General features: G+C 43.0%; 1 protein-coding gene across 1 annotated transcript in view; it reads left to right on the top strand.

Moving 5' to 3' along the window:
- The window catches only part of EFNB2 (ephrin B2), a 55,291-nt gene continuing 29,782 nt past the window's right edge, over positions 1-25,509 (top strand). The window contains exon 1 of the mRNA XM_038377706.2: positions 1-1,200. Coding sequence (XP_038233634.1) covers positions 1,073-1,200 — 128 coding nt within the window. The 5' untranslated portion in view covers positions 1-1,072. The remainder of the gene's footprint in view (positions 1,201-25,509) is intronic.

The raw sequence follows: 25,509 nt of genomic DNA, 5'->3' as shown, positions 1-25,509 counted from the left end.
CGGGCTGAAGGGGAGGATGGGCTGAGTTTATATTGCTATGGCAGCACGCTAGGAGCGGTTCAGTGAAGACTCCAAGCGGCGGCGGCGGCGGCGGCGGCGGCGGCAGCAGCAGCAGCAGCAGCAGCAGCAGCAGCAGCAGCGACTTGGAGCCTGAAGGAGCAGGGGAGGGAAAGGCTGCAGCTCGTCCGCCTCTTTCTCCCCTGCCTCTCTCTGTCTCACACGCGCACAAGCCGCCTACTCAGCAGCAGCAGCAGCAGCAGCAGCAGCCTGGGCACTCCAAGCCCAGGGGCGCCTGCCTCTCGCTCCCCGGGGCTGCCCGCTCGCCACCCGGCACCGCAGATCTCGAGCGGAAGAAGCGAGAAGAGGGGAGATTTTGACGCGAGGAGTCCGAGGGGGGGGCCCCCCCCCATCTCTGCACACCCCGGGGACAGCACCCCCGCGCCGGGAATGGACGCGGAACCCTGCGGATGCGCCTTCCAGGGGCCCCGGGAGCTGATACTCGAAGTGGATTTATAGAGCGACGCTTCCCTTCGCCGTCCCTGCACAGCCCGGGCCGGTGGCCGCACGGATTGCGCGCGGCGGGGACCAGGGAGCGCAACCAGAGACCCAGGGGGATCCTCCGGCCCGTCTCCCCTTTAATCGCCCCCATCTCCACTTCGGCTCGGTTTTTCTTTTACGCCATCCCCAGGCGCCGTGCCCGTGGCTGGCGCACTGGATCCAAAGCGGAGTTGGCAGTTTGAGTGGCGTCCTGCAAGCCAGCCGGGAGCCCCCGAAGAGCAGGGAGGACTGAGGCGTTTGCACTGGTGGCGGCGTCGTTACTTCGGAGGTGGCTGGAGTCTTACCTCGCAGGAGAATTTGCGACATGCCCGGGGCACAGATGACTCAGTAACGCTGCTCGCAGTTCTCAGCGAGGGCTTCGTCGCTCGTCTCGTTGTTGGTTTGTTTCTGGCCAGTCTGTCTCGTGGGGGGGGGGGGGGGAGCGAGCGTCCACCCGCCCCGCTGAGCAGCTACGGGGCAGTCGCACGCCGCAGTTGGCGAGGTTTGGGCAAGGGACTTGGAGCAGCTCTCGACCATGGCTGTGAGGAGGGGAGACTCCTCCCTTTGGAAGCACCGCTGGGGAGTTTTGATGGTTTTATGCAGAACTGCAATGGCCAGATCGATAGTTTTAGACCCGATCTATTGGAATTCCTCCAATCCCAAGTAAGTTTGCCTCCTTCTGCTTCGTCCCTCCCCCTCCCTCGGGGTCCGACTTAGTTTTAATGGCACCGGCAGCCCGCGAGGCCGACGTGGAGAGTCGGTGGAGAGCTCGGCGCTGTCGGCTCCCGGGGGGGCTGAGCTCCCGGCGGCGCCTGCTCTCTCAGCCCGAGGGGCGAGGTGCTGCCGCTGGGGGACTGGCTGTGATTAGCCGGGCACCACATGCGGAGCCCAGTCCAGGCAGGGCACGGGCAACGGGATCCTTGCCCACCTTCCGTGGCTGCCGAGGCGATCCCTCGCCCTGCGCCCTCCCGCGGCTCGGGGTTAGAAACTCTCCGACGCCCCAGGGCACTTCAGGATCGTGCCGCCCATTAAATACCCCGGCGGTGGTGGGGTGGATTTGCGCGGCGCGTCTCTCTCACCGGGGCGGGTGTCACGGTGGACCGTGTCCAGCTGCTGTTTCTCTGCGGGACAAATAGAGACACAGCCGGGGGGCCAGCTCCCGCAGTGCCTGGCCGGGGCCGCTCCCAGGGAGAGGCGGTGCTTTATGACTTGGAAGGCAGCGGGCGTTTTGCCTGAGCAAGAAGTGCCAGGATCCTGCCAGGGCTCTGGGGCAGGAGGAGACAAGGGTGACAGAAGAGTGAGGGCGGCTCCCTAGAACGAAGGCTATTGCTATTCCTGGGAGTTTTGCTCTTGACTTTAATGGGGCCAGCGGATTTCCCCTTTAGACTGCATACTCGATGGGGACAGGGGCCATGGCTTCAGATGAGTTTGCAGTTGCACAGCGCCTAACGCCAAATCTGACTGGGCCCCCTGGGGGCTACAGGAGTTGTAAGAACGGTTGGATTCCTGCCGGGCACTATTCTCTCAGCAGTGGGAGAGGGCACGAGTGAGTACAGAGCCTCTGGGCAGATGAGCCTTATCATACTGATCCCCAGCAGGGCCAAGGCCAGAGCCAGCGGGGCTCGTTGCCCACCCTTGTAGCTCCTCACCTCCAGCAAAGCAGGGAGTGCAGATTGGTCCCACTTCCCCTAGAGCAGCGCTGCTTTATGCACTCTGAGAACTACTGCTCAACTTCTTCATGTGGAGATGCAGGGCCAAATTCAGCCCATTGCCTTCAGTGAAGTTGCACTGGCTGACAGCAGGGCTAAATTTGGCCAGTGGACTTGATGATAGCAAGGCACATGCTTGTGAGTAATGTACTGAGTATTGTCCATCAGAGAGCATTTTCATGTCCCTAGTCAGAGCAGGCAGAAAGTATATGTGTTCCAAGATTTAATTATTAAGGCACAATCTTAAAATATAGTCCTGTTCTTTGAAAGTCTCTTGCTTAGGTGTATTGAGATTGTTCCTTTTGGAAATAAGGATGTTATTTGCATAAGAAATCCTGGCGAAGAAAAAGCTATAAAATGATGGAAAGAGAGCCTTTCTTGCTTTAAAACATGTATTGTTCCAACCTGTTTTATTTATGCCACTGATGCATTTATTTGAAGTTGGCTTTGATAAACTTTGAAACCTGTCAAAAGCTTTGTGATATGGAAAGATTTTCTTTAGCACAGTTTGAAGGATAGTTTGATAATGAGTTTAGAAAGTTTTATGCCAAAAATATTATTTAATGTATAATATTAATTAAATGTGTTTAAAAACAAACCAGACACATAAAAGATTGCTAATGTAAATTTCAGCATACTGACTTTGTGTATTAACTGAATTCAGGATTTCCCATTTACTCCATTTAGTGAATATCTGTAAAAGTGCCCTTAGATGAACAAGACATATTGGAAAGTGCCCAGAGAAGAAGAGTGGAGTATTTCCTGAATCAGGGAACTAACTGTGTATTGGTAGCAAAACCCAGAGTCTGACTCAGATGACACAAGTTTGGATTAGATCTGGGAGCTGATAATATTTATTAAGAAATCACATCCTAACTTCAGCATTTATCTTCCACCGCTTTTAGAAGATAATTTATTATACTGTAAATGTCTCCTGACTTTTTTCAAGAATGGAAAGATTTATGAGTGTGTTAAGGTCTTTTGTAAAGTTTTTACAGGAAAATTTAAAAGGACAAAGTAGTTTTTCATTAAAATGTGGAAAATGATTATCATGAACTGCAACATTTCAAACGCTGTTTTTTCTAGTTTTACATGACAAATGATCACATGTACCATATGAGATGAAAAGCCAGTTAACAGAGCCACAGTTTAAACTAGATCTATGGACCTGCATTTATATGATGCTATCTAGTTAAATCCTTTCTCTGACCTAGAAAAGATTAAACACCAAATCTGTGAATAAGACAAACAAGACACTTTTTTAAAATGTCATCAGAATTCCTGAAATAACAGATTGGTGGCAAGACCAGGTTGCATTGCATTATCAGGCCTGCAGTGACTGTGGAGAGAGATTTAGTACAATGGCAGAGGAACCAGAGCACCCCCCACCCTGCCCCCCTCCCCGTATTCACAGTCCAGTGATCAGTTTGTTCCTGTAGAGGTCACTCTTCCAAAACGGAACAGTCTGTGCACGGGACCTTCCTCCATGCCATTCTTCCAGTCCTGGCCTACCTTCACTTTTTTGCTTACACTGACAGCTTGAATTAGATATTTTCATTTCATTGATGCCTAAATAATCAAATTTAATCCCTACTATAGTACAAGGTTCAATGCCTATCATAGCAAATAAAAATAAAGTTTCAATTTTGCTAATTCTAAAAGGTATTTGATTTCAAAAAGGTTTGAACATTATTAATGGCAGTTCTAATGATGCTACCTAATTACTTTTTCAACTTAAATTTACACTTAAAAAAAAAATAGGTTTTGCCCGTTGAGGTAATTGAGTTTTCTTGAGTGATTCATTGAAGTTTAATCACCACGGTGAAGAAGTACACTATTAAAATTAGTCTCTTTCAGTGGCTGGGCCTAGTGATTTATAGGGCACTTGGAGGCCTGTAGTTTGAGGAAGCTTACAAATGCATTAGCGATATTGCTGTTGGTGTGATTGCTCCACTTTTCAGGAGCAGGATTTCTTTCTAATTCTTGTCACAATGGTTTGCCTGAAGGGTACTGAATAATTTCTCCATAGAAAAGGTCGTTCTTTCACAGGATCCAAGCTCAACACTAGGTTGAGAAATTAGAAAATTTCCTTCTGCTGCTGCCAGGAGGATCTGAGGACGGTGCAATATTACAGATGCTTTCTATGTCTGTAATAAATAATTACCAGCTTTGGTGTTACAACTAATTTATTTATGGAAGTTGCATGTATATTTCTGTTGAAAGTTTCAGTACATAAATCTTCTGTACAGGGCAGCAATTAAATACAATGGGAATTTATTAGTCAGTTTAATATAGAGGATGGAATAATAAATGTAGACTGAGGGAAGCATACACTAAATTTGTTTTGTGTTTAGTTTTAGAGGTCATCATTTCTAGCAGGTGATTGGGACAGAGATTCATAGATACTAAGGTCAGAAGGGACCATTCTGATCATCTAGTCTGACCTCCTTTGAACATAAGATCAAGGCCCCCACCCCCATTACAGTTCTCTCTTTATAGATCCACTTTCATTGCCTTGACTAAATCTTCAAATGTAATTCAAAAAAAGATAGTAAAAGGGAAGTAATAATCTATTGTCTATGACATTACATTTTGGGGGGAAATGGTTCAACTTGGTGTCATCATAGTGACATTTGCAGACTCTCAGACATTAAGCCATGATCTTTAGAATATAATGACAAATGATTATGAAAACATAACTCCTGTTATTTGACACTTTTCAATCAGGGAATATTTTCCCCATGTACCTAGAGATATTTTCCCCATATACCATGTTTCCACCTAGAGAAATGAGATACATAGATTGCGTGTATTACTTCAATTGTATCTCACAGTGCACAACACTGCCTTTGGACTACATCGCAGAATGTATTTTTTTGGATTTTAGTCAAACATTAGAGAGATCCACTTATCAAGAACGGTGTTTCTGGTGTCTGAGGCTACCGCTGTATGCGGTAGGCCTGTTAACAAAGCATTTTTCTTTCATAACACAATGAAGCCTCTCCATAAAAAGCTGTATTTTTGATACTGATTGTCTTAAGGAAAACAAATGATAGCTAAATAATATCTGTGATAACTTGATGAATGTGGAATATGCCATAATCAGCCTTTGAATAAATACCAATGTGTCAGAGATTGATAAAATAAACTACAATTGATGGTCCTGTTTAAACAGTCTAGTCAAGAGCATATAAACCACTCTGCCTCTCATTGTATCTGAAATTCTTATTTTTGTAGGTAAACAAATGCACATTCACTACTGATTGAATAGCCCCTTGAACTATGCTCTGCAGTTTGCATTTGGGTTAATCTTGTCGGTTTTAATATAGAGAGAAAAAAGGACAAAGCACCAGGGGTGGAATTGTTAGTGCTTTCACATCCACATTCCTCACATTTTGTCAGGATGATAAACTGTAGGTAATGGACAGTCCTTGTTTCAGAGGATAACTGAGCCAACCGAAGCACAAAGAGCTTGCTAAAACGATATCTCACAACATGTTTGGTCTCCTGTTTCTAGACAAGAATTTATTTGGGAATCCCTGTGCCGTGGGACTGCGCTCTTTAACCTTAACAATTACAGCTTCAAGTTGAAGAAACAGGAGCTGAAGGTTAAAATGATTTAAACACATGCTTCTAAATCTTACCCAAAACATAGCTGTTGTCACTTGGCATGCTAGTGCAGAGAGCGCTGTACAGTGTCCTCTGTCCCATTAGATATTTCGGACACCTAGGGCCAACTCCTAGCTCAGGTGAATTAGCAACATAAACCTCGAACAATCCGAAGACTGAATTTTTGACTCAGTGATTTTTGGCAGCCCTTTGTACACAGGATCAGTTGAAGTATAAATGCTATATTATTTATAATAATTATCTTAAAGCCTCTTATCTGTAAACCTTACTAAGGCAAAGCACTTTGGTTAGTGCAGTAATTGTCTTTAGATAGGCAGTGACTGAAAGTCAAGCTGAAATCATTACATTTTTCTTTTTTTTTTCACCCTTTTTTTCTCCCATATTTTATTGTAATGAGCTCACATTACTTTAGTATGGCACATAGGGTATATCTCATGCTCACAAAACATTCCTGTAATGGGAAATTACTTGAAATACCAAGATGACTACAGGGAGTATTGGCAAAAATAGGCCATTCAGGTACCTGCATAGCAGCCATAATCAACTTTTTTTTTTTTTTTTAGGGATCTAATCTTAATGTATCAAGCAACCTTACTACTCAAAATTGTTTATTGCAAATGAGAAGCAATCTTTCTGAGAAAAATAGTGATTAAAATGTTATTCATGTGTGTCTAATCTCTGCCTTCTCTGGCTCCTGACATAAAGAAACCTGTTTTTCAGGTCAGTTATCATACATCTACATATATTTGCTTATGAGATCACCCTTTGTGCGATGTTGTGGAGCCTTAAGTAGGAGTGTTCAACTGTCTAAAATATTTTAATTAAAATACGCAGGTCCACAGAACTATAAACTTCTAGCCAAGACTTAAGTCTTTGGGAGTTTTAAAAAATAATTTTGGTATATGAAAAGCAAAGGAAGGGAGGATGGCAAATGGACAGTGTTAGAACAGCTTGGAAAAACTCCTGTGGCTTCATTGTCTCTTTAAAGCCAGAGAATACAAAGACATACGCAATTCAGCCCTTCTCCCATGATGGAAAATGTAAACCGTTGACACGGCTCCCATGTTTAACTTGTTTAATTCTCATTTTAAATTCAGTACTATACCAGCCGTGTGAACTCTGAAGATTTCTTTAGTAATCCATTTTGTAGTTCCGAATCAAAAACAAAGTGAAAAGGTCTGACACAATTTGCTTTTATTTTTAGGCAAATCAACCCTGGTCATAGTTAATAAGGGGATTACAACTCAGACTAGGTCTTTACAGATGTAATGTAAATCAAGGGCAGAGTATAAAGAAACTGATCCCTTTTGATTGAAGTATGGTAAAAAGGCATAGAGAAACTAGCAGCAGTAATCTGATTGTATGGCAATAAAACCACCATTTTCTGTCTTTCAGATAAAAATAATGTGGTAAATCCATGCAGTTCATAAGATGTAAAAGCAGATAAAAGGTGATGCCATGGCAACATATAGATTAGCTTGATGTTAGAAATGACACGTCTCTGAAAGGGGTGTTAGAAACTAAGGGACTTGCTCCGGGCTGTAAGGTATTATGTGAGAACTGCACAAAACTTGGAGGCCAGGATTAGAAAGTATGAAAGGCCTACTTGTGGCTTGGGATGGTTAAAGCAGTAAAGAAAAGCTGCTCAGTTCTTGCTCATTGGTAGTGTATAATATGGTAAAGGTAGATTTCATTTACTGCTTTTTATTAAGATTTGGACTGATTAAAACTTCAGATCACTGCAATTGTTAGGATGTGGAAGATTTTCCTTTTTAACTCCTGGCCTAGCAGCAGCAGCCATTCTGTAGGATTAGCAGCACTTTGAGTTTGTTTCCTTAATCTATTTGGGCTTCAGGCAGCGACCTGCTGGCAAGGAATAGAGAGCAGAGGCGATAGGTAAGACTGGGGTTATCTGAAAAGAAAACAGAGACCTTTTGATTTCAGCCATCTTTCAGACTGTGGTCTCAATCTCACACTCCATGGGAGAAGCAAAGGTAAACATTCCACATTGTCCTTTTCCCTTAGCGAGATGATTCTTGTACAATTTTTGTGTTTCCCACCCTGCAAACATATAAAAGAAAAAAATCCAGCTTTAATTCAAGTTAGTTAATAAAGCTAGTGATAGCCAAGTTGATGTGGCTTAGTCCAGGTGGTATTTACTCCTGAAAGGCAATCTCAAATCCACAGTTGAATGAGATAGGCCCCCTGCAATTTAAAATCATTGGGCTAAATTCTCTGTTGGCCTAACTCTATTGACTGCAGTGGAGTTAGGACAGCAAAGAATTTGGCTCTTTTTGTTGTCATTTATTTTAAGTGCTGTGTAGCTGTAAAAGTAAGAAAAGATTTTGCTTGTTGCTGCTCCACTGGTCCTTCATTGCCTCTTGTCCCAAACAGCCTTGTAAATAGCATAAGACTTTTGTTTTCGCATTGTGTTTACCATTATAAACATCTGAAAAACAGAAAAAGGCCATAGACCAGCCTGTTAGGTTATTTGTTGTGCTGCAAACTACAGGTGCAGTCCAGAAAGGAATATTTGCTTTATTGCCTGTTCATTTGTGTGCAAGGGGAAAAAAACGAGAGTCTAGACACAGGAAAAAAAACTGATACCATAACTATTGTCTCTTTTGATTAAGTGGGCCTTGTGTGAGTTTGAGAAAATGGAACTCAGTGCTGTTTGCTGGCAGTGGCTTTGTCACTTTCTAGGTTTCTGCACTCTCTGTGATACGGGGAATTCTGAAAATTGCATTTTCAAATTTGCAGTTTTTGGCCTAGCTGATAGGTCTAACACATTTCCGACAGAAAACCAGAGTCCAAAACCAAAATAGATATGCTGCTGAAGCTAATATGGTTTAACAAGTATTTATATTTATATGCACATACACCACCACATAGAGGGGGATTGAGCAGATTTGTGTAATATATAGAATTTGAAGCACTCAAAACATTTCTTCTGTTCCAGTTTAATCTTTAGAAATCTATATAAAAAGATCCATTTCATTTGCTGAAATTTTGCAAAGTACGGGGGCATCCTCCTCTAATTTACAGGCTGGTCACATCCAAGCACCTTGCATTCTGAATTTGACAATGATTGCTAATGGGCCATTCAACTAAAGTATTTGCTTGTTAACAGGGAACAGAGCATGATAAATGTCCAGCAAGCTTGCAGCCTCCTTCAGCTTTTGAAATGCAGACTGGTGCATATTTATGGCAGGCAAATGACAAAAGAGGAAGCTGAATTACTCTGGCCTTATGCTTTCTGTTAGAACAAGGGTTAAAGTGATTAAAGAAATAATGCAAAACCCGATGTCCTTTGTTTGCTAACCATTATCCAACATTTAGCTTTCGAACCTACCTGTCATGTCACATTGCAGAAATGTACTAGATAATGCTATGTACATTTGGCGAGGCATAGGAAAGAGTAAGTGATCATTTATGTTATGTTTCCCATGCAGCAAAAGTCAGGTATGCCTATTTATGTTATTCCTGTTGAGAATAATCAGCAGGCCGTATTCTCTTAAAATACTCTTCATTTGTATACATTAATTTAAAGATGTTCTTACAAAGATCTGCAAGTAGTCCTGCAAACAGGACCTTGCAGTTGGTGGTTGCGTTCTCTGATTCCAAAAGAAAATAAATAGTAGGAGAAACTCATAAGCAAGAAAACAAGCCCCACTGCCCTCAGTCCATTTCTCTAAACAAACTATGAAAATAAATTTCAGTATAAGAGCACTGTTTGGTTTGTTGTTTCCATTCTCCAGGACATGACTAAGTAGATTTTCAAAATGGAGAGTGTAAGGTATGTGTACAAATTCTGTGAATGGATAGAGGTTCCCAGCACCATTTAGAATACATGGAACTGTATTCCAGTACCACAGCCTTTGCATATTAATTCTGTCTCAAGAAGATCCTGCTCCATCTTCCACTGAAGTCAATGGCAAAATACCCTTTGATTCCAGTCATTCAGGATCAGGCCCCCAAATACTTCACTGTATTCAATGTCTTTAACTAAATCTGTGACTACAAGACTTGATGAGAGAGTCTTGGGCCAAAATTCTCAAAAATGGGTAATTAAAGTTAGGCTTCTATATTTATATTTAGGTTCCTAGATACATGATCTTATTTTCAAATTTAGGTATTCATTTAGGCAAATCTTGACCTTGTCCATTTTATTACTTCGTTTTCAAGAAGACAGACATGTTTAAGGCCCAGTCCAGCTCCGAATAAAGTTCAGTGGAAAGACTCCCAGTTACTTCAATGGGAGATAGATGGGGTTTTAAGGGAGCAACCTTCTGCTATATAGCACCTTTTTTTTATATTTTAGGATTTCAGGGTTGTTTTCTTTCAGTTTATCTGGATCATAGTCCAAGTTTTTATTTTCTAGCATTGTTGAAAGTATGTAGTTTTATTTGGCATAAGAGAACATTCTCTTTTTTTCTATCAGTTGCGTTATTCATAGGTCTCTGCATTGATGTTGTGATTATATATATTTTAGATATAAGTGAGAAGCAAAGGACCTCTGTCTTTCTTTTTTTGGCAACCCTGAGGAGCCAACACCCAGTGTTTCATTGCAGTATCAGCATGATAATTATAATGCAGCTGATTTAAACTTTGATGTAATAGTCTAGGCTTTCTTCTGGTTTTAAACCCAGTTCCCCAGCCAAGAATGATTTACGGAGACTGATAGGAGATTGATTTACCTAGCAATACATTCATATACATATCATTGTAGAATTTTTTAATCTATAGAAATTTCAAAATGGTGCATGTCTAAAGACTAAATTTACATTTCCCAGATTTTGTTCACCAGGATCAGACCTTTGTACATGTTAAAGAATAACCAAAATATACATATTGCAAAATAAAGTGATGGCCTGTATTATGTAGAAGGCTAGGCTCACAATGACCCCTTTTAGCCTTGTAAGCTATCACTTTACAAATTATTTCTTAATGTTTTATTGTGTCTTTCTTAGAAGATTTCTGTTTAATATATTATTAGATACCTTTTGCAAAGAGCAGGGGGGCAAGACTGGCAATGGGTAGTGGGCTGGATTAAGGGAAAGTATGTGTTAAAGCTAATGAGAAAGTATGACTTTAAAAAAAAAGAAAATAAAAGTGAAGTCACAATTGAATGCCATATTATTTTGGATTTGGGAATTCTGCCAGATTCCAGCCTGTCAGAGCTGAGAAGACTCAAATCAAGTCCAAGTCTATTTCTACAGCAGACTGGAATCCTGGCTTCTTGCCTGTGGGTCATTCAGTAAGACCCATCTGGCTTTTGATGTTCTGCAAGTTTGAAGCAGGTTGCTTAAGGAACCTATGCAGTGAATACTGGTGAATCCATACATAGCTGCAGTTTTGACTCCCGAGTCGTGCGTCATTTTGCATTTTCATTTTCACTGGTGCTTGCCATCTGTTTTCTTATTGCCTGAACAGCAGTTGGTTTCTATACCTGACTGGATAAAAGTGTAAATATGGAGTTAGGAACATCGTGATTCTTTTTGGTGCTCGACAGTCACATTGCATTCACTGTCCACACTTCAGTTGTTTTCTTTATGTTTAATTAATTTCAGTTTAGTTCATGAGCAGCCTGCTTTAATCACTGTGCAATGTTTAACCTCTGGGGTTTTTTCAAGGTAATTCCAGACTGTATAGGTTAGTTGAGCAGGGAAAATCATGCTGGCAGCCAAGATTGCTAGGCATGTTTGTAAAGACATGAATTTTTTGTGGAGTCTGTATCTCTGTGAATTTACAGAAATCAATCTGATTCCAGTGATTTTTCATGAAAGATAAAGGCCAAATCCTGCACAACTTATTCACATGCATAGTCCATTGAGTTCAGTGGGTCTGTGTGCAAGGGTAGAGCAAGCAGGATTTGTCCCTAAGTATGTATGCTCTTAGAGACCCTGATTCAAGAAAGCATCCCTCTTCAGCATAGATCTTAACTATGTGTTTAACTGCTGGGCTAAAGAGGGAGGGATTTAGGCATGTATTTATGTGCTTTCCTGAATTCAAACTAGAGTGAGAAGGCTTTTGATAATAAAAAAATATAAATTTCTTATTAGATTTTAGTAAGATTTTGTAAAATCCTTTACGTTAGCAATGGGCCTGAATCAAACCCCAAGGCCTTCTATGCACTGTGGAATAGCCCTGTTGCTGGCACAAAATGCCCGAGGCAGGCAACAGCTGGATTCGTTGCCCGGTGTGCATCGCCCAGTAATCACAACGGGGTGGAGAAGTAGAAAAGTTTATTTGAAGCTTCAAGCAGTACAGGGAGACAAAAATCTCAAATCCTGAACACCAGTGCAAGCAGTTACACATATTTTATACATTCATTCTTTAGCATGCTTATCCAATAGCAAGCTGTCCTAAGTATCCCTATAGCCAATCCGGTATACCAGCCAGTTCCCCTTTTTCCTTTTATCATCTATTCCCCCATATATGGAGTTGTTTGTTCATCACTATCTAACATTCCTGTCCTGCTTGACCTAATCTTGCTCCAGCCAGTCTGTGCCTGCAATACACTGTTGCAAATTTCTCAGCATGAAGGCTGTGAGTATCTCCAGGCAGAAAAGGGAAGGAGGGGGGCCATCTGGGCCTAGAGCGAGGGGGCTTCATCGACACTCGTAGTCTTCCATCCCCTTGAGTTACCTAGTGGCCATGCCCGGTGTCCCCAACAACTCCCTCCTTTGAGAATACTCAACAGCCTTGTCTCTGAGTTTTCTCACTTGGGCTCTTATCTTTTTATAAGGGGACTTTGCATAAGCACTTTGTGGTAGCCCTGAAGGGAATGCATTACCATGTTTTTCACAAGGGCTCTGACACATGATATTGCACAACATAACACCATTAGTACGATTAAGACAGGAAGAAAACTTTTCAACAACAGACTAAATAAACCACCAAGCCAAGATGCATACCTTGTTTTCAGGCTGGGGTTTGTCAACCAATCACCCTCGGGGGCAGTGTAAGCAGCCTGTGCTCCGGCTCGGGCATGGGCCTCAGCCTGTACCACCTTATCATAAATCTCATAACTGCTGTCATTCACATATATACAACATCGGGACCCGACAAGGGCACAAACACCCCCTTGGGATGCCAAAAGGTAGTCCAAGGCCAGCCTGTTTTGGAGGGAATACGTTCTGAGCTGCTGTACCTCCTTATTTAATGTTACTACTGCTGACCCTAGATCATGAATCGAGTCCTCTAATTCTAAGGCTACTTTTTCAAACACCATTTGAAGCCTTACAATATAGCGGCCTATGCATGCTATGGCTGGCCCGGTAATCAGTGGCACAATTCCCAGTATGGAGCACCCTGTAAGCTTTTCAGTTGTGAGGGGATTCTTAGCATTGCCCTCCAAGGCCACATTGAGTCGCTGCAGGGTCTCTTCTCGTGACTCAACAGAGGTATCTCGGGTATTCCTAATCTTTCCTTTGGGCAGTGTGGTGGTTATTGAAAGATGAGGAACTCCATAAGCTATATAACAGCTACCTGTCCAATTGGCTGGCAATACCTTGTAAGCCTTTCGGCCATATACAAAATAGTGGCCGTGTAGGGCCCAGTGAGGACTGTTTCTTAGAGGGATTCTTGGGATATTTAAGGCCGCTTTTCCAAACAATTCATATGCGCCCAGGGGGGCTTCCCATCCTCCCGAGTGGGTACAAGGGGGGTATTCCTAATTGTGCCGTTCAAATTGCACTCACCATAAGGACTGCTGCAAACCCACCATTGGCCTGCTATAGTGGAAATATTAACTGAACGGCAATTTATATTTCCTGACCCTCTTTTTGTGGAAGGATCATTTGTAAGAGTTTCCCCAAAAGGGGAGGAACCATTACATCCACACTGTTGACCTCCCGTCTCAGTTTTTATCCAATATCCATTGGCCCACTGTGTAATAACACAGGAGCTCCTTCCCACAGGACGCCCATAGTGATCAGATTGGTTTCGGGTAAAACAAAACACTCCCTCAGTGAGCACTGCAACTGAATACTCCTGATCCTGGTAGGTAGCTTGCTGCAAAGAGATCTTATCCCAGAACGGTGAGTCCGTTCGGTTTCTACTTTCCTGCTCTTTGGTGGCGGCTAATTCTGCTAGGGTTAAGGGCAGCATGACAAGGGGCACTCCTGTTTCGGGGGAAAGTGGAGTCGGGGCACACACCCAGCAGTCAGTTTGGTTTGTTAAAGTAGCAACATGGTGTGCAAGTAAAACAAAGGAATTATGTTCCTGATATGCACAGTTTAGAAATAACAGCATAGAAAATAACAGGGTTACACGATTAATTATTACCGGGGTCCTCCCGGTCCAGGATTTCCAGTTTTTGAGTGGGCCCATTTTGGTGTTAAGGTGCCCGTTGTTTGTGTCTCTTCAACAGTAACTTTAGCCCGAGATCGTCACTAGATGAGGAGTCAGTGGGGTGGACGGTCCATTGCTCTGCTGATGAAGGGGTGGGTACTGCCTTCAGACGCGAGTGATGGATCCAGTTCTTGTGTTCCTCGACCTTTGCCGCCATATGGGAGATCAGCAGAAAGATGTAGGGTCCTTTCCACTTTTCTTGGAGAGGCTCGTCTTTCCAGGTGAGAACAAGCACAGAGTCGCCGGGCTGCAAGGAGTGGACGGGAGAGTCCAAGGGAAGAGGCTGGGAGTCTTTAGTATACCTGTGAAGAGACAAGAGAACAGCAGACAGGGAACACATATACTGAGACAAAATGTCATTACCCAGCTCCCACTCCCCTGACAGAACGGGTGTGCCATTCTTAGGCCATACCCTCCCAAACATCAAAGGGACTAAGCCCTAATCTACCCTTTGGGAAAGCGCGGATGCAGAGCAGGACAAGGGGTAAGGCATCAGGCCATCGCAGGGAGGCTTCCTGGCACACTTTTGAAAGATGTCGTTTAAGGGTCTGATTGGTATGCTCTACTACACCGCTGGCTTGTAGTCTCCAGGGCATATGGAGTTTCCAGGGGATCTTCAAGGCATTTGAGATGCTTTGGACAATCTTTGATGTGAAATGTGTCCCATTGTCAGATTCCATCCACTAGGGAAGTCCGAAGCGAGGAATGACCTCCTTAACAAACTTAAGGGGCACCGTCCTGGCAGTGCAATCGCGGCATGGGAAGGCTTCTGGCCATCCGCTGAATCGATCCACTAAGACAAGGAGATATTTGTACCCCTGGGTCCAAGGAAACTCAGTAAAATCTATTTGCCACACCCGCCCGGGGCCTGGAGTGGGTTCCAGAGCAGCGGGTGGCCCTGGATGTCCTGGTCGGGGGTTATTCTTTTGACAGACTAACCAGTCCGCCTGTACCTGGGTAGCCAGGGGTTGGAGTCCAGAAGTTATTAAGTATTTTCCCATCAGTTGGATAAGTGCTTCCCTGCCAGCATGAGTGGTTTGATGTAATTTTTGTAACACTGGCTGAATCAGGCCCTTCGGTAGAAGGACCTTCCCTTCCGGGGAATGGAGCCATCCCTCCTTTTCCTGGAGACCGAGTTTGTCGGTTAGCTGTCTCTCCTCTCCAGAATACTGGGGGGTTGGAAGCTTCCCCACAGATGGGATAAGGGCATGCATATGGGCATTCTCAGTCTGAGGGGATATCAAGGTGGCAGCATGCTTAGCCTCTCTATCTGCCCGAGCATTACCCCGGTCACATCTTGATCTTCCCTTTGATGGGCTTGACAGTGTAACACTGCCACTTCCAAGGGGAGTTGTACGGCTTCTAGGAGCTGGAGGATTTGGGGCCCGTACTTGACTGGGGAGCCTTGAGCTGTCAGCATTCCCCTTTGCTTCCATAAGCCAGCATGAGCATGTAGCACTCCAAAGGCATATTTTGAATCGGTAAAAACATTGACCTGCTTTCCTTTTGACAGTTCAAGCGCACGGGTGAGGGCGACTAGTTCAGCCAGCTGGGCAGAGGTCCCAGTGGACAAACCCTTGGCTTCCACAGTGTCATGGAGGGTTACGATAGCATAGCCCACCCTCCTTTGCCCATTTATCACAGTGCTGCTACCATCAGTATACCACTCATGATCTGCATTTAGGAGGGGTATATCTTTTAAATCCGGATGGCTAGAGTATTGGGCATCTATGATCTCTAAACAATCATGTTCCTTTTCCTCAGTCTCCGGTAAGAGGGTTGCGGGGTTAAGGGAGGGGCAAGACTGTAAGGTAACTTCAGAGTTCTCCAAAAGTTTAGCCTGGTACTTAGCCATCCGAGCCTGCGTGAGCCAAAGGCCTCCCTTTGCATCCAATAAGGCTCGGACCATATGAGGGGTATATATCTGTATTGTCCCTCCCAGCTTCAGCCAGCGTCAGGACTGTGGCTGCAACTGCTCGCAGGCACGCTGGCCTTCCCTTTGCCACTTGGTCCAGCTGCTTAGAGAAATAGGCCACGGGATGTTTCCATGCTCCCAACAACTTTGTGAGCACTACTAGGGCCATCCCCTTTCGTTCATGTACATACAGCTGAAATGGCTTAGTGAGATCCGGGAGGCCCAGAGCCGGAGCTTCCATCAGCTTCCTTTTCAAGATTTTAAATGCCCTGCCAGCCTCTGGGGTCCAATAGAAGGGGTCATGATCTGCTCCTTTTACACAATCATACAGGGGTCTAGCCCACAGTCCAAATTCCGGGATCCATATCTGACAGAACCCCACCATGCCCAGGAAGGCTCTGAGGAGTTTACAATTAATGGGAACGGGAACCTGGCAGACAGCCTCCTTCCTCTCATTGGAAAGCTGATGCTCCCCCTGCCTGTACTTTGAAATCAGCCAAATCCATAGGGTTAAAGGGCACATGGGTATAGACCTGTATAGTCATGGCTCACCCGTGCCAGTACGGGAGATCTTAATTTCAGTAAGTAAAGGATATAAGCCTACAGTAGGGGCCCTATCAGGTGAGGGAATGGGGGCGGAAGGGGACACCGGACCTGCCATCACAGTTGGGGTGGGGATCTGGGGACTAACATTAGCCACTACTGAACCAGTCGGAGTCAAATTACATCGCTGTAAGACATCTGATCGATTACACAAAGCCAAAAACAAATGCGCATACAGATGTTCATTCCATTTCCCCGGCTGACAGAACAAAAGTAAGTGGAGGATCGTATTGTAATTAATTGACCCTCCTGGTGGCCACCGCTCCTGGTCCTCTAGTTGATATTGAGGCCAGTCAACTGTACAGTATCGTTTTAATTTATTCTTAATCATCGGATCCGATCCAAATACCTTCCAATTTGCTAGGATACACTCTAGGGGCGTACACTGTGCACTCCCTCCTGAGCTCTGTCCCTGTTCCATGCCTACAGGGTAACTCTGGGCGTCCCCAGGTTCAAAACAGAGCAGACAATCCGGATTTCAAAAAGTTCCTACCTTATCTGAAGGACCGGTTCCCCACCGTCGCCCGCAGCACTTCTCCACTGATCAGGTGCGTTGCACCGTTGTGCCCTACGGGGCTGGTTGGGCTATGCCCCTCCGAGGCCCCCGGGAATCACACCGGTGTGCACTGGGCATCGGTCGGAGTCCTCACCCGCCGGTCCCTGCAAGGGATCCGGGCAAGGCTTGTGTTGTAGCCTCTGGCCCACCCAGCGACGCCAAAAACTGTTGCTGGCACAAAATGCCTGAGGCAGGCAACAGCTGGATTCGTTGCCCGGTGTGCATCGTCCAATAATCACAATGGGGTGGAGAAGTAGAAAAGTTTATTTGAAGCTTCAAGCGGTACAGAGAGACAACAATCTCAAATCCTGCACACCAGTGCAAGCAGTTACACATATTTTATACATTCATTCTTTAGCATGCTTATCCAATAGCAAGCTGTCCTAAGTATCCATATAGCCAATCTGGTATACCGGCCAGTTCCCTTTTTTTCCTCTTATCATCTATTCCCCCATATATGGAGTTGTTTCTTCATCACTATCTAACATTCCTGTCCTGCTTGACCTAATCTTGCTCCAGCCAGTCTGTGCCTGCAATACACTGTTGCAAATTTCTCAGCCTGAAGACTGTGAGTATCTCCAGGCAGAAAAGGGAAGGAGGGGGGCCATCTGGGCCTAGAGCGAGGGGGCTTCATCGACACTCCTGGTCTTCCATCCCCTTGAGTTACCTAGTGGTCATGCCCGGTGTCCCCAATAGCCCCAATTCACCTATTGGTGGCAAGTAATAGATGTAGCTCAGTGGTCCGCAAACTGTGGACTGCGTCCCCCCAAAGGGGCATGGAGGAACATTTGGGGGCAGGGAGGGGCGCAGTGGGACCCAGGCCAGCCCCCAAGGAGGGCAGGGCAGGGCAGGAGTGCCACCCATCCCTGCTTTGCCCCAGCTTCACTCTGGCCCAGCCTCAGCTGCAGGTTGGCTGCTGGCTGCAGATCTGCTCCCAGCTGCGTCCCCTGCCTCGGCTCCTGGCCCCTAGCATCTGCTTTTGTCCACAGCTCTTGGCCCCGGTCTCGACTGCCGGCTCCGCTCCTGGCTGCAGCTCCACTCCAGCCCCATTCCTGGCTGCGGCTCCCGACAGTGGTTTGTGGGCGGGGAGGATGCAGACAGGTTCCATTATGGATAAGGCAGGATGCATGACAGAAAAAGTTTGGCTACCAATGCAGATCCCTAATATAGGTAAGGACAAGTCGAGAGGGGTACATAGAATGACTAGACATCCCAATATTATTGGGACCATTTCAATATTAGGGGCTTTGTCTTATATATGCAACTGAACACCCTCCCCACCCCTCGAAAAAAAATGTGTTCTGATTTTTCACGTGCTATCTGGTCACCCTAGGAGTACATCTATTTTGCTAATCAAGCTCTAACCCTACATGAATAATTCAGTTGATGCAAACCTTTGCATGTTATTGCCTGCTGCTAGGAGTAAGGCCAGTGTCTTTACCCTGATTGCTGGCCACCAGTGCTGAATCCAGGCTATTCCAGAGCAAAGTCAATATCTTAGATCTAAGACAGAATCCAGGCTGGGATTCTTGCTCACAACTCGAGCCTAGCTCTAAAATGGGCTGAGTCTGAAAGTTGGATCTGAATTTTTTAGGAAAGTTTTGGTTTAAATCTGGATTTCAGATCCCCAAGTTCAGGAGTGATTGAATCTATGGTTTAAAAAGAGAATGTAGTTCTGATTTAGACCCCGAGTTTGTATCTTGAGTTTTGCTTTGGGCCTATCTCTGCTTTAAATGAAACTTTTTTTTTTTTTTTGCATGTGAAAGGAAGAGCATGTAGAATGAAACAAAGTGAAATGAAATTTGTGGATGGGTTTTCTGAAAATATTCACATATAAATTCTAGATTGTAACATGCCAGTGTATTATCAAAGAGTTGTTTGTTTATTCCATCCTATAATGTGACAAACCGCTAGTATGGCATATCCCAGATGAACTGGCATGAGATAGGAATTTGTTCCAACTCTACAGTTTTCTTATGTAGACAAATAGTATGGAATAATTTATTTTAGAACAACAAGTGAACCAGCTGAAAATACTATCTGAATGTATTTAATAAGTGATAGTCAGTGATTATGAATGTCTCACCAAATAACAAGGCAGTCCCCACCCTTTTTTATAGACTGCTGCTGAGAGCATTGCTTGGAACAAGACTGTACAGGTGCAAACAAATTATACTTAAGAGAAAGGAGACTGAAAACTTTATTTCACCTCCTTGCATGTGGTTGACACCAGATTTGGTTCAGTAACAGTAACAGAGTAGAGCACAGACTAGCTCATGAAAGCTTATGCTCAAAAAAATTTGTTAGTCTCTATGGTGCCACAAATACTCCTTTTCTTTTTGCGGATACAGGCTAACATGGCTGCTACTCTGAAATTTGTGATCTACAGTGTCCTTTAGAAAACAGTTTTTTGTCAGATGCCAGCTGGTCTCTGTTAGCTCACTAAAAGCAGAGACTTTAGTGATTTCTGTCAGAAATACACATGGTTTGATTTGACTTTCTTTTCCGTACGCACTACACGCAGCTCTGCATCTTTTCAAGAAAATGCTGTGCTTCTCATTTTTGGCTCAGAGTATTTTTGAGCACTTGGAGTGGGAGCAGTAGGTTTATGTTACACTGAATTCATGGCCCGAATTTTAAAGAAACAAACAAACAAATAAATAAATAAATAACTTGATTATCTTTGCTGGGAGAGCAAAGACTAGTTTAATGTTTCCAGCATCATATTTTAAATACAGACTCTTTAATTAAGTCAACATCAGGCTCTTCCTGTATTTTGTGGCTAGCAAATGGAGAAAAAAACACCAGCATTAATATCAAAGGGAATAGGTTTTCATTACAGTAGAGGTTCAGTTGTGGGTGCTGTAGGCAGTGAAATTTAATATTACTGTGACTTGTATAGTAATTGTAGGATGACAGAGGGAAATGGATTAAGTTTAAATATAAGTGTACACAACAGCACATGGACTTTGTCAAATGAAAGCCAACGTTACTGGGGCAGGGAGAGCCCCCTCCGGCTCTGTCATCATGAATTAGTATTTTGTAAATAACTAGCCACTAGACTATAGATTTATTACTTTTTGTACTATATGTATACACAGACATAGACACACACAAGAATTCTGTAACTACCGTAGCTGCAGTGCAGAGTTGCAGAACAGGTTTGTGGCCCTTGGGCTGGCAGGGCATTTGAATGTCTAGAGGCTTCTTGTCTTTACCTTTCATGAAAATATTTTGCCTGCCAGTTTGTGAAGTTCTGATTTGAAACACACACCTATACTTTTAGCACAAGGATTGCTAACATCTTAATGGCTCCCAAACTGGATGACCCTTTGTCACTCTTTTCTTTCTAATGAAAAACTAGGTTCAAGTTGCAGATGATCTTTGCTTTAGAAAAGTATGAAAGAAGGGCCACCTGTGATAACAAACAATCACTCCAAGCATACACATGCAAGCAGATTAAAGTAGAAAATGTCCATTCAAGCCTCTAATTACTGATTGGTTCCCTGCAGACTGAAGGCCATGGAGGATCAACACCTCACTCGTTTACATTTTAGGTAATTGTAAGATGCTCCAAAAGTAGTATGTGATAACATAATCCTATGTAAACCTAGTGCCCTATTGTTGTACCCCATTATCACACAGGGTTTCACATAACTAAGTTCATGCTGAAACCTGTTTTAATGTTAAAGTGCAAAAGGGGGCAGTAAAGTGCTATCCAAAAATGTTGATTTTTTTTAAGGGTATTTTTTCATGATAGAGGTTGCATTCTCTCTAGGCTTCTGATCTTCTGTTTTTAAAATAACCAGTATTTATGAATGATTTCTGCATGTAGAGACTTAAAAAATAGTGGAAGACATTTAACATTAAGCATTGTGGCCGTAAATGTGAGATGTGTGTCTTTCTGTACTCTGTCCTTTAACCCCAGCATGAAACATGCTGCCCATTTGAAACGATTGAGTCCGAAATCCTTCCTCAAGTGTATTTAGAACATAACTACATAAAGCACTGCTGAAAGAAGTCTAACATCTAGGGCTCATTTTGTGTATTACCAGAAGTGCATCTGTGTAAAAAATAAAACAAAAAGAACTCTGAGGCTTGGGATTCCTGGTTGAAGTACTAAAGTGTGTAGTGGTGTCATGGGTCAAGAGTTGGGCTCTCATCCAGAGCCGCATGCATCATTTATCAAGAGGTAACTAGAAAGAGCAACTAATTACAATGCACCTACTGAGTGTTTTCTCTTCAGAAATTCCACAGAATAACCCATTTATACAGACCAGCTTCCACTCTCCACTGCAGCCACTTGTGGTTTTTTTTTAAACCTCTTCTACTGAAGTGTGTGTGTTTGTGTGTGTGTAAGTGTTACCAAACTGATAATCTAATACCATTTTAAAATAAAATATTGGTAATATAATCAAACACAGTTTTAAAATAGAATATTGGTAATATTCATAATAACATTCTTCAGTTTGGAGACCAAGTCTACAGCACATTAGCTTCTCTTTTGTGGTAACCAGAATTGATTTAATAAATGGATCTGAATTCTCTAGTGCTTTATATTCTTATGCCACTGCAATAATTGCTTTCTACACAATAATACAAAAAAGCTAATTGTTATTAATAGTACTTTATGTGGAGGTCACGTAAGAAAGCTGAATATAAAAGCTGTAGTTTTGAACAGAAGTCTAATATCAGTCCAGTTAAAAGGGCTAGATCCTACACATTTTCATAATCTCATTTCATAACCTTACTACCTGGTTTGCATTCTGGTGTGAAAAAAGCCAGACTTTACTCCCCATACTGATGTAAAAAAAAGCCAGATAGGCATTTTCTTTTCAGGCAGGAGGAAGTGCAGTTTTCCCCATCTGTGCAGTATATTTTTCACCAATCGCTCAGCCCAGATTTATATCTCGTAGTAAGGGATGTAAAGCATGAGCAAGTCTAAATTTTAATGAGGTTGGTGGGTGTGTTTTAGTGTTTTTCCTACTCAACAGTTGAACAATGAGGGAAAAGGAGGTTCCCCAGCAAAGAAAAATCTTGCCTTTTACGCAGTGTGGTTGAAATTCACCCCCGTGGTTGAGGAAGCGCAGAAGACGTGATGTATTTCAAAAATCTTGTGGTAGCCCTGCATGAGGGAGTTGAAGGCAGAGCAGCCATTCATCAGGGCTTCTGCACTCCATGTCCTGGAGAGGCTAATTTTGAATAGGCCAATACAGAAAGAAATGCTGGGGAAGAAGCTGCTGACTACTCAGTTACATGGCTCCAGTTGCTGGGCTTCGTGGGTTGGAAGTGCAGTGGATCAATGGCCACTATTTTAGCCCAGAGCTTGAGGTGGCAGCTGTAGAAGGCCTGGGCTGCACTACATTGCACCATGCATTGTTTTCATTGAATGAGAGCTAATTTTTCAGCTGAAGTAATAGCCTTTGAAAATCAGATCTTTTCATGAGAAGATAAGGTAAATAACTTCATGGTATTTCCAGGAGAGCAGATTCAGTGCAGGATTGTGACTGGCCCCTTGCATGTACACAAAAGATGGTGTGTGTGACTTTCCCCACCCAGGAGCTGGTCACAGCTGGAGACTTTGTGCTCCTTCAAGTGCAAGACTGTACCCGACTTGTGACCCTCTAGAGGTGCTTCTGTAAGGGGTTCAGAAGAAATGTGACCATGCTTTCGCCCCCCACCCCACCCCGCATCCTCCTCCCTGACAATGGCCTCTCGAGCTGGCTGGACATGTAAGCAAGAGCATGCTGCACCTTTCTAAAGGGTAGCTTTAGTGGCTTTGCTCCCCAAGAGCTACAGGGGATGATATGCCTCCCAGTGTCACTCAGGGCTGAGTAGCTGGGGCTGTATGACTTCACAATGTCTCCTCTTCAGGAATGTTCTATAACGGCACTATCTGACAATCAATGCAATCTAGCAAAGCAAATATTATTTTGTTCAAAAATCTATATACCTTGGGGCACGTGCTTAAAAGAACTTCATGGTTTGTTTTTTTCTGGTTTTTGTTTTTTCTTTTTTTCTGTAGCATTTGGTAAAGTATGATTACCAAAAACTGCCAATTGGAACAGCTGAAACTGATCTCTCCCATCCACCTACAATTTAGACTAAATCTACCATCACAGAGTCATTGTGGAAAGGTTGCCAAGCCTTTAGCCGTAGGTATATGACACCCCCTCTCTCCAGATGACCCTGATCTTGCACCACTGTGGTCAGTGGAAGTTCTGCAAGTGACTTCAGTCAAATAGGATCTGGTCCTCTAGTATGACATGTCTGGGGCTGTAAAGACTTCTGTCACACTAACTGGTGGCAATGCTGCTATTTTGTGTCCAGAATGGTGACTGAGGACTTGTCTACACGAACACTTAGTTCACTGCTAGCTGGGTGGGTATATCTGCCCAGCACTAACGTGCCGCATGCTAAGTGTCTGTGTGGACATGCACTAACAGTTCCTCAGTGCACTTGGATCTACTCTTGGATATAGGAAGGGGTGAGCAGGCCCTGCACAATCCAATAAATAGAGTATGGCGAATAGTGACTATTTCAATGGATACTATTTTGAAGCTTTTGTATTCAAATGGCTTGCCAAAGGGAATAAGTATAATGTTTCCAAGCCAAAAAAGTACTTTTATTGACGTGGTTTTTTTCCATTATTTTTTCCTTCACGAAAGGGAATGTAAAAGAGCTCCAGTTTTAGAAAATTGCATTGTGATATTTTGTAGTTTGTTAATTTGACTTTCAATGATCTTAAGTTATAACTGTGAAATTTTTTTTGTTATTAAATCTCTTTTTGGGCCTGATCCTGTCATCCTTTATTAATGCAAATAATCTTTCCTCATATGAGTAGTCCCACTTAAGTAAGAGAGGTTTCAGAGTAGCAGCCGTGTTAGTCTGTATTCGCAAAAAGAAAAGGAGTACTTGTGGCACCGTCTCTAAGGTGCCACAAGTACTCCTTTTCTTTAAGTAAGAGAGAGTTCTTGCATGATCAAAGACTACTGGTGTGAGTAAGAGTTTGGTGGATTAGATGCTAGATGAGAGGTTGACTTTTTTTAAACTAGTGCATCATTTAAAATTTGGTGTCACACCTTGTTATGTGCTTCTGATAGCCTAATCATATAACACTGGCAAGGAAAATAGATTCCAAACCATGTTTAAGTCAATTGAAATGAAACAGAATGAAATGGAATGAAATTAATTTACATTTTCAAAGTTTACTCTTCTAATTTGTGTGTTAAATTGATTCAATCATCACATTATATTTTTGGTGTCAATCCCACAGTCAGAGGTAGTTTTTCTCTTAGGGGACATGTGCAAGACTAATGGCTTTAAAAAAAAATCCATAAGAGTTTTGAAAGATGAGATTCACCTTCATCTTTTTTGATGCAGCTCGTTTTGATATTTCTACCACATCAGCTACTGGGGAGCTAAGTACATGCCCTGCTCCCATTGAGCTCAGTGGCAATTTAATCTTCAGTGGGATCAGGTCCATAAAGTTACTGCTTCTGAAAATGCATAGATATAATTTCTAATAAGGTATGCAGTACCTCCAAATTATTGTCGTAACTTGAAATAGAATAAGAAGGTGATTGATATAAAAAGTTGTATTTCTGTATCGAACAGAGAACTCATTCACTTACAACTGGTTTCCAGTCATTTGGGGTTTGATATGCAAAATGGGGTTTGTGGATATGGGGTTTGATATGCAAAATACTGATTTTTAAAAGCAAGATCATGAATATATGTATTATTTAATGGCCATTGTTTTCTTTTGTTTTTTTTTAAAATAGGGAGATATACTTGGCACAATATTCTTTAGTCTGCTGCAATTTGTACTTTTACAAGCAACATGGCCACATCTAACATATTAGGGCTATTAGTATTCATGATATTTCCTTAATGAAACTTTTCAATGAGTAACTTTATAGTCAGATTGGTAGTTAAACTTCATAAAGTTAAGTATCTGGGATTCCTTAACAGAAGGTTTCATTCTTCATTTTTAAGAAGCAACTTGATTGTTCTCATTTTTAGGGTTATTTTTGTCATGTTAATTTAAGACTAAATGTTGATACCAATTATTTCAGATAAGATATTAGAGTATGTAAATTTGGCACTCTTTCCCTAGTTACATACTCGAGGTTAATAGGTACTAACATGCTTCTTATAACTGCATTCATTTAAACATTATTGGGAAATGTCTAGGTTCAAAC

The sequence above is a fragment of the Dermochelys coriacea genome, chromosome 1 (assembly GCF_009764565.3).
Source record: "Dermochelys coriacea isolate rDerCor1 chromosome 1, rDerCor1.pri.v4, whole genome shotgun sequence".
NCBI classification, from domain to species: Eukaryota; Metazoa; Chordata; order Testudines; family Dermochelyidae; genus Dermochelys; species Dermochelys coriacea.
Note: the sequence above shows the minus strand (reverse complement) of the source record. Positions and strands in the feature narration are given on the sequence as shown.